At 51.1% G+C, this 14,234-nt stretch overlaps 1 protein-coding gene across 4 annotated transcripts; it reads right to left on the bottom strand.

The window, feature by feature from the left end:
* Window positions 1-1,966: 1,966 nt before the first annotated feature.
* On the bottom strand, window positions 1,967-9,503 carry TYSND1 (trypsin like peroxisomal matrix peptidase 1). 4 transcript variants are annotated; one of them, XR_009005727.1, is made up of 5 exons: window positions 8,176-9,503; window positions 6,320-6,450; window positions 5,093-5,278; window positions 3,409-3,544; window positions 2,693-2,830 (listed from the first exon to the last, which is right to left on the bottom strand). XR_009005727.1 is itself a non-coding variant. In XM_057531495.1 (4 exons), the coding sequence occupies exons 1-4, from the start codon at window positions 9,345-9,347 to the stop codon at window positions 2,613-2,615; spliced, it is 1,707 nt and encodes a 568-aa protein (XP_057387478.1). In that variant the 5' UTR covers window positions 9,348-9,502; the 3' UTR covers window positions 1,967-2,612. The 4 variants fall into 4 exon arrangements, 3 of the variants coding, with proteins under 3 accessions (XP_057387478.1, XP_057387479.1, XP_057387480.1); XM_057531495.1 differs by lacking the exon at window positions 3,409-3,544 and having other exon boundaries at window positions 1,967-2,830; window positions 8,176-9,502; XM_057531497.1 differs by lacking the exons at window positions 2,693-2,830; window positions 3,409-3,544 and adding an exon at window positions 3,558-4,554.
* Window positions 9,504-14,234: the final 4,731 nt, after the last annotated feature.

Raw genomic sequence — 14,234 nt, 5'->3', positions numbered from 1 at the left:
GATGATAAGACAACATCACTAATGTTATATTCCAAAGATGTGTATCCCAAATCTAATCATGAGGAAGTGTGGACAAACCCAACCTAAGGCACATTCTGCAAAATGGCTGCCCTGTTTTCTGCAGGAAGGTCAAGGGCATCAAACTCAAGGAAAGCTTTAGGAGCTGCTCCAAGTCAAAGGGGAGAGAGCCATGGCAAGTGGGTAGAACTCATGATCCTAAATGAGGTCTCTTTGTTAACAAAGAACGTCTCTGGGGCATATGGCACAAATGGTATGGGGTGTCTGGGGGAAGGGTGTGTGGGGATTCTTGCTACTTTTCTGTAAGTTTAAAACTGCTTCAAAATAAAATCATTTTTTTAAAAAGAAGCAGGAATGTCTTCTCCTCTCTCTCTTCCCCCATCCACCATCCAGGTACAGAAGACCTGGCAGAGGATCTGAGGTCCCAGACCCAGTGACAGAGCCGCAAGAAGGAAGGAGCTCGGTCCCTCAACCACAACTGCACGGGAGCCACCCTCCCCTTCCTGGTCGGGTGCATGACTTTGGACTTTACGTGAGCAATAAACAAACTTCTATTGTCTTAAGCCACTGAGATGGGGAAGAGGGGACCTTTTATTGCGTTATTCTAACTCATCCACTTAACAGCCTGCTGTGCCTCTCTACTTGAGATCCCATGGACACCCAAGGAAACTTCTCGTCCCTAAATTTGTCAGCCACTCATCACTATCCTGGCTAGAGACCCAGCACCATTTGACCCTTTTCTCTCTCTCTGCATTGCCCCACATCCAGTCAGGTCCACCTCCTGTGTCATGCTTGATCTCTATGCCCACCAGGCCTGCTTTGGCCATCTTCCCCGTCACCAGGGCCATTGTCACTGGTTCCCCAGCCTCCATTCCAATCTCTTCTCCACTTAGCATGGCCAGACACACATGTAGTTTCACATTTCCTTGTCCCAGCTCCCACTGCCCTCAATCTGGACACCCTCCCCGTTTCCTGTTTCCATCTGGTAAACACCTACTCTCCCCTCAGGGTTCAGCGGGATGTCCTTGCCTGATCCTCCCTGCTCTGGGCCCCTGGACATGGTCTTCCACCTGAACAGGACAGAGACGCCCTGCTCATTCCACTAATGGGGTGACACACCAGTCTCCCCAGAATAGCCTGAGCTCCTCGGTACCCACACACGCTGGAATAAATCCTCCCCTTCCCACTTGCAGCCAAGTCAGAACTCAGCTCTCCCTCCCCACATCCATAAATTTACTACAGGATTTCTCTCAAGCTAACTTTGCCCTCTGGCCCCATTCCTAATCCACACAGAGGAGAACAACTGTCTCAGGGGTGTTCTGTGGTTGCCCAGAGCTGTGGGCGCTCAGCAAACAGATGTTAGAAACAAAGTACTCACAGCAATTCTCTCTGCTTAGATTAGCCCCCTCTCCCCCAGTCATTCCCAAACGGCATTCAACCTGTCAGTGATTTAACAATCATTTCTTGACGGCCTGCACAGGCGGGGCCCTGGACACACAGTGCATGCTCCTGACTCCCAGGGTTGGTCTTAGCTCCTAGGGCCTGCCTTGGCCTCATTCACCCTTGAACTCCCCAGCTCCCATCCATCCCAGGACCTGGCACAGGCCTGGGCCCATCCGGGCAGCCTGTAAACAGTTGCTGCCAGGCCAAGGCCACCACCATCTGCGATCTGCAAGCCCCACCCAGTGCTAACTGGCACCACGACCAGCTACCAGGACTAGTTTGGCGCAAGAGTGTCCCGTGAGATCAAACCCCCCTGAGAAAGCAGGACGGAAAGGTATATTTCTGTGCCTGGTGCTTTCCTATTCCCCACTCAACTCTCAAAACAAAGAAGGAAAAAAAAGAAGCTGATATATAGAAGTAGGTCCTGTCCCTCGTAGGTCCTGTTTATTCCCAAACCCCAACCAGACACATTCTACCCCTCCCCCCACGTCCCCACCCCCGACCCCTGAGAGCTACTTTACGGGCCAGAAGATTAAGGCACTGTGTCAGCGTGCCCCTGCAGGTCAGGGCACCTGACATATGAATAGCCGGGAGTCCTGGCTTCCGGGGACGCCACCGCTGGTCCAGCAGAACAGGAAGATGCTCTTTTCTTTCCGCCTCTGGTCTTCAGAGCAGGGCCTCTCTGCTGAGGTGTTCTGAGGAAGCCCCAGTGCTCTGTCAGCCCCATTCTAACCGAGAGCAGAGAGGAGCCAAGGCCCCAGGGAAGCCGCCGCTGCAGGCGGCCAGTGACCGTCAGGAGACAGGGAACCATGGCCGGGCCTGCCTTCCAGCCAACATCTGTCTGTCAGGACCAGATCTGTCTGTTGTACGGTTGGACTGGGCTCCCCAGAAGGGAAAAGAACAGAGCTGAGCCTAGTGTCGGGGGCAGAGAGAGGCGGCGGCTCGAGAAAGCACCCCAAAACCGGCTGCCAGGTAAGAGATCCATGGGGGCTAAAGAGAAGCTTGGTCCAGACTCCAGAGCTGAGCAAGGTGGGTGGTGATGGGGATGTAGCCTGGCTGGGGTGTGCCGTGTCAGGGTCCTCAGGCCACCAGCCCCCGCACTCCCCATGGCATCAGATGGTCGCTCTTCTCTCCAGAGGGGCGCCACAGCTTCAGAGCTTGCTCCGCGGGGCCTCTGCCAGGGGTCGCTGCAGCCGCCACACCACCCTCACCGGCTCGGGGGCGCGGTCCAGCTGGCGGAGGCCGCCCAGGTCGCCGGCCTGGCTGTACCGCTGCAGGGCCGGCTGGAGCACCGTGATGGGAATGCTGAAGTTCAGGTGGGGGTAGGTGGCCCCCGTGTTATTGTCCCGGGTGTTGCTGGCGACGATGCCTGTTCAGGAGCCAGAGAGGAAAAGAGGGTGAGAGCCAGGGGACAGGGGAGGGAGGCTCACCTCCACCCTGGAGGCCCCAGACCTGCCTGAAGCCCCCCTCGTAGTGACAGGCACCAGGCTTCATTCACGGACACGGGCTCCTCATGCCTCAGTCCTCCCTCCTGGCTTTACTTTCTCCCCAACACTATCAGCATCTAATACCCCATGTTTCACTTGTTTTGTTATCCCTCTCTCCGACTTCTGTTATCTTTCAGCTCCATGAGGGCAGGACTGCTGTGTTCTGTCCATGCAGTCTCCCCAGTACCCGGAACAGTGCCTGGCAGAGGACGACCTCAACAAACACTAGCTGAGTGACTGAATAAATGAATCAGACCCACACAGAGCTTCTGTTTGGCCTGCTCAGTGCGTGTGTATGAATTTTTTGAAGACAATTTTCGACTTAACAGAAGTCTTGCCAAAATAGTACAGAGTTCCTGTATACCCTTCACCCAGCTTTTCCTTATGTCACCATACAGCTTTCATCAAAACCAAGAAATTAACCTTGGTGAAATGCTATTAACTGAAGTACAGAACTCACTTGGATGTACCAGTGTTTGCACTAATGCTCTTTTTCTGATCCAGGATCCCACATGGCATTTAGTCGTCATGTCTCCTAGGTCTCCTCCCATCTGGGTCACTTCCACGGTCTCTCCTTATCTTTCATGGCCTTGACACTTTGAAGAGTACAGGTCAGTTATTCTGTAGAATGTCCCTCAATTTGGGTTTACCTGATGCTTTCTCATGATAAGATTGAGGTTATACATTATTGAGAAGAAAACCATAGAAGCCATGTGTCCTTTTCAGTGCATCCTATGAGGAAATCTGTGCTGACTATAAGCACTGCTTGCGATGTTAACCTTCATTACTTGGGTGGTATCTGCCAGGTTTCTCCGCTGTAGACTTACTATTACCCCCTTGGTAAGTACGAAATATTTTAGGATTATGCAGTTATCTTGTTTCTACTTAAACTTTTGCCTACTGATTCTGGCATCCATCGATGGATCCTGTCGGCAGCAGTTCCTACTGGGGTGTCCTAATAAGTGATTTTCTACTTCCCTCATTTCTTCTACATTCATTAATGGGAATTCTTCTGAAAACCAAAACTACTACTATTTGTTTTGCTGCTCAAGTTGTTCCAGTGGGAGCTCCTTCACATCAGCTCCTGATTCTTTCAACATTTGACGTGCCCATCATTTTGCTGCTGCTGCTGCTGTTGTTGTTACCCCTCCCTCCTTTCCAGCACCACAAGGCAGCCCTAGAGAATGACTCTTAGAAACCAAGATCTGAACTCTCGCTGTGTTCATTACAAATGGATGTCACTGCTTCTAGCCCCTCTCAGCAGACTGAGCTAGGAGTCACATATATATAACACATACACACACTAAGTCATGCATACACACATCTATGTTTATTTCTGTGTCCACTTATCTGTATATATCTTTTAAAAGGTCAACCAGTATATGGGAGAAAAATGGAATGCAGACTAGGACAAATGTACCTAACTGTATTTCAAATGAATCACATAACTATACTGAAGGGGAAGGGGAAGGAGCTAATTTAAGAAACTTTGGAAAAGAGCGTTTTGACTGGACACTTTAAGGCTAAAGATAAAAAGAACTGTACATGCTCAAACACTGTTCTCTAGCTGGTAAACTCGTTTCTCACAGGGGTGTGGTTAGGAATTCTGAAAAAAAAAAAAAAAAAAGGTTCACAGCTCCTTGTGAAAAATTGGAAAGTCAGCCAGCATTAGGCCCACATATCTTTGTAATGAGGCAACAATGTGCTAGAGCTGAGTGGTGTTCACCCCAGTTCCCCCTTGCCCTCCACTCACTGCTGTCTTCACTCACTCACTCACTCACTCACTCACTCATTCACTTTACCAGCCCAGCCTCTGTAGGCTTTTGAGTTTGTGACCCTTGGACTAATCCAACTCCTGAGTCTCACAGATCAAATGACATTAAGTGACTTACCCAAGGTTGTGCAGTGGCTCAGTGGCAGAGAAGCGACCAGAACCCAGATCTCTTCCCCACAAGCTCAGCATCTGACCCTCTCCACCCTCAGAAGCACAAGAGCCTGAAAACCTTGGCTAACTACCTCTGGGCATAAGGCTCACCATCTTTCCAGACAGAGGGGGGCTCCCAGGGCTGGAAACCAAGCACTCCCAGGATGGGACTGAGGCTCTGGCAAGGGGAAGGCTGGGAGAGGACCAAGGAGCTGGTTACCCAGGAGGTCCCCGGAGCAGGTGGAGAAGAGAGGTCCCCCACTGGAGCCACCATGCACAGCACACGTGGTCTGAAGCATCACTGGTGTGTCATCCACCTGCACCACAGCTGACAGGATGCCTGAGGTCACCGAGGGCCCGCAGGCCTGGCCAAAGACACCGAAGCCCACCACACTGACAGCCTCGCCTGTCAGGGAGGGAAGAAGGGTTAAGCTGGGGAGCCTCCTCTGTCTGGCAGGACTCACACACTCCCCAACCCCCTCCCTGTCCTCTCCAAATTTCCAAACCCTCTCTGCCCTTTGAGTTTCTGCTCAGATACTCTTGCCTCCATGAGAACTTTCCCCAGGCCCCCCACAGGAATAGGCCGGGACCTCCACTGAGCTCCCAGCACTGTATCTGCTCAACCACTTCTCTTCAGCATCAGGCTGTTCTCCAGCCCTCATTCCCCTGCTGGACTGGGTAGTCACTTTTCAGGATTCCCAGCACCTAGCCAGGGGTTCAATAAATGTCTGTGAAATTAACACCCACCTCCTGAGACTAAGAAGTCTCTTGGTAAAAATAAAATGGTGATGACGACTACAAAGCGGGCACCACCTTCCTTCACCAAGTGCTTTACAGACAATATCTCACCCACTCCTCACAAGGCCCAGGAGTAGGGAACATTATCCCCATTTTACAGATGTGGAAACTGAGGCAGAGTTCATTAAGTTGCCTAAGGACACGGGGCTAATAAGTGGCAGAAGATGCCAACGCAGAGAGCTTGTCATCCTTGTTATTACGTTATAGCATACGACATCCACAAAGCGAGACCTCTGGTACTTCTGTGGCAGCCGTCACAAAGCCTTTTACTCAAATCATGCCATTGGAGCCTCAGAAGTACACATCTCTCAGACCAGCCTGCAGTGTTATAAGGAGCCCCCAAGGCTCAACACACTACACTGCTGTGGGGCCTCAGGAAAAAGGCGTGCCTTACCCTTCGCTGGGAATTCCACATGCCCCCCAGGACCCTGGGCATGCTGGGCGTGAGCAGGGAGGCCTCCAAGAGCAACTCCAGCCAAAGCACTGTAACCAGGATGTAACAAGGTGCCAGCCTGACTCATTACTCCAGCAGGGGTGGGGAAGGGAGCTGACCTGGGGGACTGGCCCCTGATCTGCAGGGTTAGAGCGCCCAACACTGACTTTCCTTCCTGAGGTCCACCCCAGACCAGAGAACCCCTCTGTCCTTTACCTTCATGGAAACGCTCAGCGGGCACAGGTACAGGGACACCATCTAGGTCCTCCTCCAGGCTCACCACTGCTATATCATAGGGAGATGTCTCCTGGGTGGCAAATACCACATGTCCCCAGATGACGGCACTCCTGGGAACAAGGGAAACAAAATGACAGGCTAGCTTTCCGAACGTTCAGCACTGGGAGGAAGCAAAATAATGAGAGTGACAGTAAAAGTCATGAACTTGGGACTCAAAAGATTTGGTGTCAGCCCTGAAACATACCAGCATGCAACTCTGGGCACATCCACAGTGGAACTTCCAAACATGCTCTACCAACTGCAGGGTACTTCTATGTAAAGCTTCCTGTGTCTCACCGTCATCACAAACACCTGACACCTAGGGGGCACTGTGGGCCAGGCCTGGCGTTAATGTTCTATGGACATCATTTCATTTAGTCCTCACAGCTGCCCTATGAACTAGGCACTGGTATTATCTCCATTTTGGATGGTGCATTTGAGGCCCAGAGAGGTTGAGTAATTTCTCAAGGTCACACAGTTAGTGGCAGGAGCCAGGGCAAGCATTCTCAGCATTTTCCTTTACTGCCTCATTTGATACCAACAATCCTGTCAGTTGCGGGGGCAGACATGATACGAATTCATCCCTCTGGGTCCCTGTTTACATAAATGCCAGCACTTCTATAGCTCTTACTACTTGGCAGGCTGTTCCAAGACTTTACATGTCATGGGAAAGCAGCTTAGACAGATTCAGCAAATTGCCCAAGATTACACAGGGGCTTCCTACTACACACTCTGCAGGGGTAGCTTCCAGCAGACCTGTTGGGTTCCCTAGGACCAAGAGTACGCGGGGGTAGGTGGAGGGGTGAGGAATTGGGGACCACACACAGAGGAAAATTCTCATCATCAGTCTTCCCTATAAAGTCATGGCTGTCCAGGTGGCTGCCAGAGGGGACTCTATGGCAAAGCCGGGCTGGGTTAACCTCAGGAGTTCAATAGAGGCATCTGGAAAGGTCTGGGCTGAGAGGCTAAGCCAGGTACAGAACAACAGGCATTAACACCAAGGTGCTATAGTGTTTGCTTTGGCCTAAGTCAAGCACCTGGGACTACAGAAGAAACAGAACATGTATTAGAAAACCAAACCAGGAAGCCAAGGCTGCTGTCTCCACTGTCACAGCAAGTGAAAGTAAAGGAGGGCAACAGTGCTCTCCCTGCAGAGAGGGAACAAATGACTGTCTGAAGTCCCAACCTGGCTGCCAAGAGCATTCAATGATTGTTCAAACTATATTTGCCTGGCCCCCACTCCCATATTCTAATTAGGTGGAACCGCATATCTGTTCATGTTGATCCAGAAGGGAAGCTGATTAAGATCTAAGAGATAAATCAAGTAAGAGTAACAGGCTTCTCTCCTAACCCAGGAGGGTAGCATCCTGGGCCCCTGGGGCTTCACTACGGCATTCAGGGGCAAGAGGGCAGGGTTAGGAAGACTCTGTTCAAGGGCCTCTGGTGTGTGGGTGCAAGGCTGAGACAGAGAAGTTGCCCAGAAGGAATTCAGACTGGGAGGGGGGGCTCAAAGATGCCTAGCCAGGGATGCTGGACCACCCCACAGTTCCCCAGAGTTGCTTGTCATCTTGCCCAAGCCCCATTCACCCCTTGCCAGGAGGTCCAGAACCCCCTACTGTGGGGTTCTGGGTGCCAAGGATGAGGGGAGGGTCCCAGGTCTCTATCCACACTGCACCACCAAGCACGAGCGTGAAACCAGAAGGCCTCCATAATCCTCAGGATTATGACCCGAGACCTGGGATCCAGATACGACAGCTGGTGAGGGAGTGGAGTGGGGGCAACCTTGTGGGCCTTACTTGGGGGTGGTGGAGCGCACCAGGACCTTGGCCGCCTCCCGAGGGGCCACATGCCGGCAGGTCACCACGAGGCGGGGTGCCACGGCCACTCCGGAGCCCCAAACGGAACCGCACTCCACCAGCACGGCCGCAGCTGCCCAGGGGGGTCCGGGGTCTCGGAGAGGCAGGCCCCACGGGGCGCCCATCTCATGCGGTAGGAAGGCGGCCAGGGAGGCGGCGCCGGGGTGCAGGCGGCAGAGGGCCGCTCGGGCGGCGCAGAGGAGAGGGGCGGCGGCGCAGAGCAGCGTGAGGCCCACCCACTCGCGGGCCTTCCAGCAGAGGGGCGCCGCCACCAGCGCCACCAGCGCCCCCGCGGGCCGCGCCTCGAACACGCCGCCGCCCTCGGTGCCTGGCAGGCAGCGCGCGTCGGTGAGCAGCAGCGGGCCGGCCGAGTTGCTGAGCACGCCGCAGCTGAGCGTGTTGAGAAAGATGTCGGGGCAAAAGGCCCCGAACGGGGAGCCGCAGGCCAGCAGCGGCTCACCCTTGGGCACAGCCCCGAGAGGCGCCACGGCCAATACCGGTCCGCGCTCCTCCGCCTCCGCCTCCTTCTCCGGGTCCGGCCGCACGCGCAGCAGAGCGAACCAGCCCAGCGCTCTCAGCTGGTCTTCCTCCTCCTCCTCCGACACCTCGTCGTCCGGTGCGGCGCTCGCGAAGCTCCACTGCTTGGCCGTCTCGCCGCCGAAGAGGCGCGCGAAGTGGCCCCGGAAGGCCGGGCAGCTCAACAGCAGCAGCAGCTCGGCGGGGCGCGGGGGCTGCAGCAGCCGCCCGCGGAACCGGGCGGGCGGGCCGGGCTCCAGGCCGGCGCACTGGGGCGTGCACAGCCCCGGGCGGCCCCGCTCCGCGCGGCCTGCCGGACTCGCGGCCGTTGGGCCCCACTGCACGTGCAGGCGCAGGTCGTCGCCGCAACTGTCGCCGGGCAGGAAGGCGGCGCCGGCCGCGGTCAGCGCCCCGCTGCCGGCCCTCAGGAAGGGGGTGAAGATGCCCCCGTGGCACAGCACCAGGCCCAGGCGGCGGCTCAGGATCACCCCGCTGCAGCTCCACGAGCCCGCCTCGGGCTGCCCGGCCCGGGTGGCGCTCACCACGCAGCCCGCCTGCTCGGCCGCCCTCATGACTGGCCCCCACTGCCGCCCCATGGCCTCGGGGACGGCACACCAGGGGCTTCCCGTGGAACAAGCGAGCGAGCAAGGACCGCGGCCGGCACCAGCTGACCCCACGTAGCGCCACCCAAAGCTGGCAGCGAGAGGCGCAGGCACTATCCCAGGTCTTCCTCTTCCGGCCGGATTGGCTAAGCCCCAACTGGCCCGGCCCGATTGGCTGGGCTAGGGGCCGAGCCCTGATTGGCTGCTGAGGCTGACCCCGCCTTTCCGCGCCCTAGATGGTTCAGGTCATCTGTGCGACGTTGAGGGCGAAGCGGGACCGGAGGACGAGCCCCGGGAGAGTGATAGTAATGTGGCTTTACTGGGAGATAGGGGCGTGCTGGTCCCTCGGAGCCTAGTCTCGTCTCTGTTCGCTGAGCTGCAGGAAAGGGAACAGAAATGCGCCCTGAGGTGGCTAGACTTGCCCAGGCCTTGACAGGACCTGTCAGTATCTGCCCAGGTGTAGGAGACATCCGACCTCTGATCCCTGAGATAAGACAGGCAAAGAAGCCGTTCAGGGGACTTCCCTGGTGTCGCAGAGGTTAAGAATCTGCCAGCCAATGCAGGGGACACGGGTTCGAGCCCTGCTCCGGAAAGATCCCACATGCCGCGGAGCAACTATGCCTGTGCGCCACAACTACTGAGCCTGCGCTCTGGAGCCTGCGAGCCACAACTACTGAGCCCACATGCCACAACTACTGAGCCCGCTCGCCTAGAGCCCGTGCTCTGCAACAAGAGAAGCCACCGCAATGAGAAGCCCGCACACCGCAACGAAGGGTAGCCCCCGCTCGCAGCAACTAAAGAAAGCCCGCGTGCAGCAACAAAGACCCAACACAGCCAATAATTAATTAATTAATTAAAAAAAAAAGAAGCTGTTCAGTATTTTGAAACTTTGTAAGTAAACCGTACAGTAATCCACTAGGGGGGATAATGGAGCTCGTAAGATTACACCTCTGGTCTTCTGATGCCAAAGCCACACCCTACATATCTCATGGAAACTGGATTTGCTCCAAAAATTGCCTTTTAAAACTATGATAAACAGTAGCTGAAGTCAAAGTTTTAAATTACACAACCCTATAGTTTGCAGTATGCACATTTCATATAATGATTTATAACCATCACCCAGGATTTATCTAGATCAGGGGTCACTTTTTCTGTAAAGGGCCAGAGTGTAAATAAATAGCTGAGGTTTTGTGGGCCATACCTTCTTTGTCTTAAATACTCAGCTCTGCTGTTGTAGCATGCAAAAGCTAAAGAAATGGGGTGGCTGTGTTCAAATAAAATTTTACTTATGGGCCCTGAAATTTGAATTTTATATAATTGTGGCATGTCACAAAATTGCATTCTTTTTTAAAATTTTTCTCACAGGCCATACAGAAACAGACAGCAGGCCAGATCTGGACCACGAGCTGTCGTTTGCCATCCCTGCTCTACCCTGACATAAAACATCCTTACTTTTCCGATGAAGTCACCCTGAGGACAGAGGAACACGAACAAGTATGTTTTGGGGGGCTGCAGGATATCCCTGAAGCAGTCACCACAAGCTAGACATTTTATGAAGGTCTGTTTATCACAATGTCAACTAAAGTAATTTTAATAAGATTATTTTAATACATATTTATGTCAGCATTAATGAAAATATTCAATTACTACTTAAATTACATAATCTTTCTGCCTCAAATTTTTGAATAAACTAACACTGCTTGGTGTATCCCAAGCACAACACAGCGTAATGCTCAATGCTCCCAGTGACACAAACCTGTTTGAGAAAGGGAAATGATGATCCCTTAGAGTACGAGGCAGGACCGAAATCAGCAGTCTTCCTATAGCAGGTACTGTCTTCTTTTGGTTCTGTGACACAGAAGATGGCTTGATCGCAGTAAAACCTATTAACTATCCAACTTCCTAGCAATTGCTTCTCTCTGGAGTCCAGTGATTCTCCCTTAATGACGCCCAAGCCTCCAGCATGAACTGTTTGCGTGTTTTTCTGTTTACGGCACATCGCAGTGGAGTCCCAAGTCACAGTCAACAGCCAAGGTGAGACCCCCTAGTGCTGGGCTCATTGACTCAGCCTTTAATTTTCATGTTCCGCTCTGACTCAAATGACACAAACGAACCCATATAAGCGTAAAACCCATGGCATCATTCCACTGTATTTGTTTCAATCTCGATGCCTCCAGTAATTTAATACTCAGTCAAAAAGAACCTGTTGCATTTTGCTTCCCATTCTATTTTATTCCAGTACTTTAGTTTTAGAACTTCATTTGGGTTTTTTAAAAGCAAACCTTCCTACAAGCCTAGTAAATGCACAAGCACAGGTTTCATTCCTTCTATTTTGCCAAATGTAGCATTCAATGGATTCTCTCCAATTTTGTATCAAATGATGAAACACAGCTAAACTGGACCCAGTCCTTGCTAGCATGTTAACAGATTTTATTCAAAAGTTTGCCATGTCCTTCCTGTTGCAGAAATGACCACCAATCCTGGGACCAGTGCATGTTCCAAGGCTCTCAAACGGTACTAAATTTATTACTTCCAGCAGGATGTGTAAATTGGCCTGGCCTTTCCACCCACACCCCACGGCCCCCCGTAGCAAAGTCTGTCTCTCACCCCCATTGTAAATATTTCTTCCCGTAGTATGGAAGAACTTTTGCCCACCCCCCCCAACAAATGCCATGCTATGTTCATACTCAGAACAAACCAATGCCAAAAAAAGGGAGCAAGATAGCAAATTTGTTTTAACTTTTTATTAAAACACTTAGGATACAGATTGACTTTCTTTTGTAAATGACTGTTTTACTTTTCCTGAAATAGGACATATATGCACTCTGATAAAACAGAATGAAAAGTCTCAATTCATGGGAGTTCCAGTACAAAGCTCTGATACTGTCAGGAGCCAAGTTCCTCACAGCAGCTTCTTTCATCTATATTATTTCTGTGGGGCAAGAAATAGACTGCTGCCACTTGATTATTCAATCCCGACTCTTTCTCCAGTGGCCAAAATAAACCACCTTCACAAAGAGCTGCCCTGTGTAGAATCCACAGTTTTCTAGCTTGCTAAAAAGTGATTAGGGACAATATAAAAAAAAAAAAAACCCCAGAAAACTAACACTAAAGCAATCATACCTCTCGTATCTCTGGATAGAGAAGTATGGGTTACCTTTAGCCAAAGAAAATTAAAAGTATGCAAGTTAACTACCTAGTTCATTCACTGTTAGCTAGATTTGTTCACTTAAGGCTTTAACCCCTTTCCAAACCAGCTATGCTTGCTAATAAATGAAAGGCATGCTCTTCCCAGCTTTATACTTCACTGAGCCTCTGCATTTGGTACCTAGCAGTGAAAAAGTATGCTTTCCCAACAGGTGAATACTGAAGACTAACAATGGGAAATCCAACTAAAGAACGATACTCTCTCACCCCAGGAATACATTATCCACACCTTCCCCGCCCTCACATTAGAAGCAACAATCCACTGAATTTAGTTCAGGCCTCTGCAAATACGCCTCGGCATTACAATTTTCAGTTTTGAGGAAGATACCTCTTATCTTTCATTAAAGGAAAAATGAATGAAGATATCCTCCCACATGAAGACCATCTCCTATCCCTTCAACCTTTACTACAAGGGTAAAATATTGGTTAAGACCATGAAAATCCAATTTCACACGTGGCATTAGGAAAATGGAATGCTATAAAAATAATCCTCATCACACTACTGGGGATGCTGAGGCTTTTATACCAGGTGCTTACTGACAAGTGATGCTGGCCCAAAAGAACAGCTCGACACAAAGTTCTTGGCTTAGAGTTTCCCCAGATTATTTCTGGACTGGAGAAAGGCAATTTCCTAACACCCCCCACCCCACCCCAAAAAATCTGGAAAAGCTACAGATGTTAACCTTTAACACCAAAAATAAGTTGATAACCAATAAAAAAAAACAGAGCTCATGAAGAGTCCAATAAAGAAACCAAATTCTGAAAGTGGAAATTTTAAAGCCCAATGAGTGAATCTTTCCTAGATTCAAACAAATGCTACAATACCAGATTTTTAAGTTCTCAACTCACAGAATTAAGAGCCCTTAAGCTGTTAACTTCATCCTGTGTGACTCTCCTATCAGAAAAATTTCCCCTAGAATCTGCAAAAATGGCTGAGACACACCTGCAGTGTGTGACAACAAGGGATGTGTTCTCAAGTCTTTCATGAGGCAAAAGTCACTTTTTACAACTGAAAATGAAAAAGGTGCTAGAGGGAAATGAAATTTCACAACTGCATAAAAGTAAAGACTGGCTGAAATTTGTAACTTTATGAGTAAAAATAATAGCAATAACCCACTCTACAATTAAGTCCTCTGCAGTCAACAATCTGCTATGCATGCTGGGATGAGGAATGACGGTAGCCCGAGACTGTGGGAACTGGCCTCAACTGCAAGGCCGGGGTTCTGCCCTTTCCTAGTGCTCAGTGCACAAGGTGGTGCTACCTACTACAAGGCAGTTAGGGAGACGGGAGCCTCTCTCACCAGCCTGCTGTTCATTTGACTGAGCTCTGGCCTCCAACGTGTATCTGTGCATAATTTTATGAAGTATCTAAATGCCATTCACTAGTTAAAAAAAAAAAAAAGCAAACTCTGGACCAAGTAAATTGTGAACTCAAAAAGTTATTAGGAGGGTCACCAATTACACTAATAACACTTTCTTTAAAAAATAGAATCACTTTCTTTTGAAATCAACCACAGTGGTGAGACGTGTTTTTCTTTCCAGGTGCTCCATGATGGCACACAGCTCTACCCGGCAAATCCTGCCGCTTCCAAGTCCCGGGGTGCTGACCTGCACCAGCACGTGGGGCAGCGTTACCTCCCAACAGTGTGGAGAAGAGCACATGTCACCACTGGG

Source organism: Balaenoptera acutorostrata, chromosome 16, assembly GCF_949987535.1.
Source record: "Balaenoptera acutorostrata chromosome 16, mBalAcu1.1, whole genome shotgun sequence".
NCBI classification, from domain to species: Eukaryota; Metazoa; Chordata; class Mammalia; order Artiodactyla; family Balaenopteridae; genus Balaenoptera; species Balaenoptera acutorostrata.
This window is presented reverse-complemented; position numbering and strand designations above follow the sequence as displayed.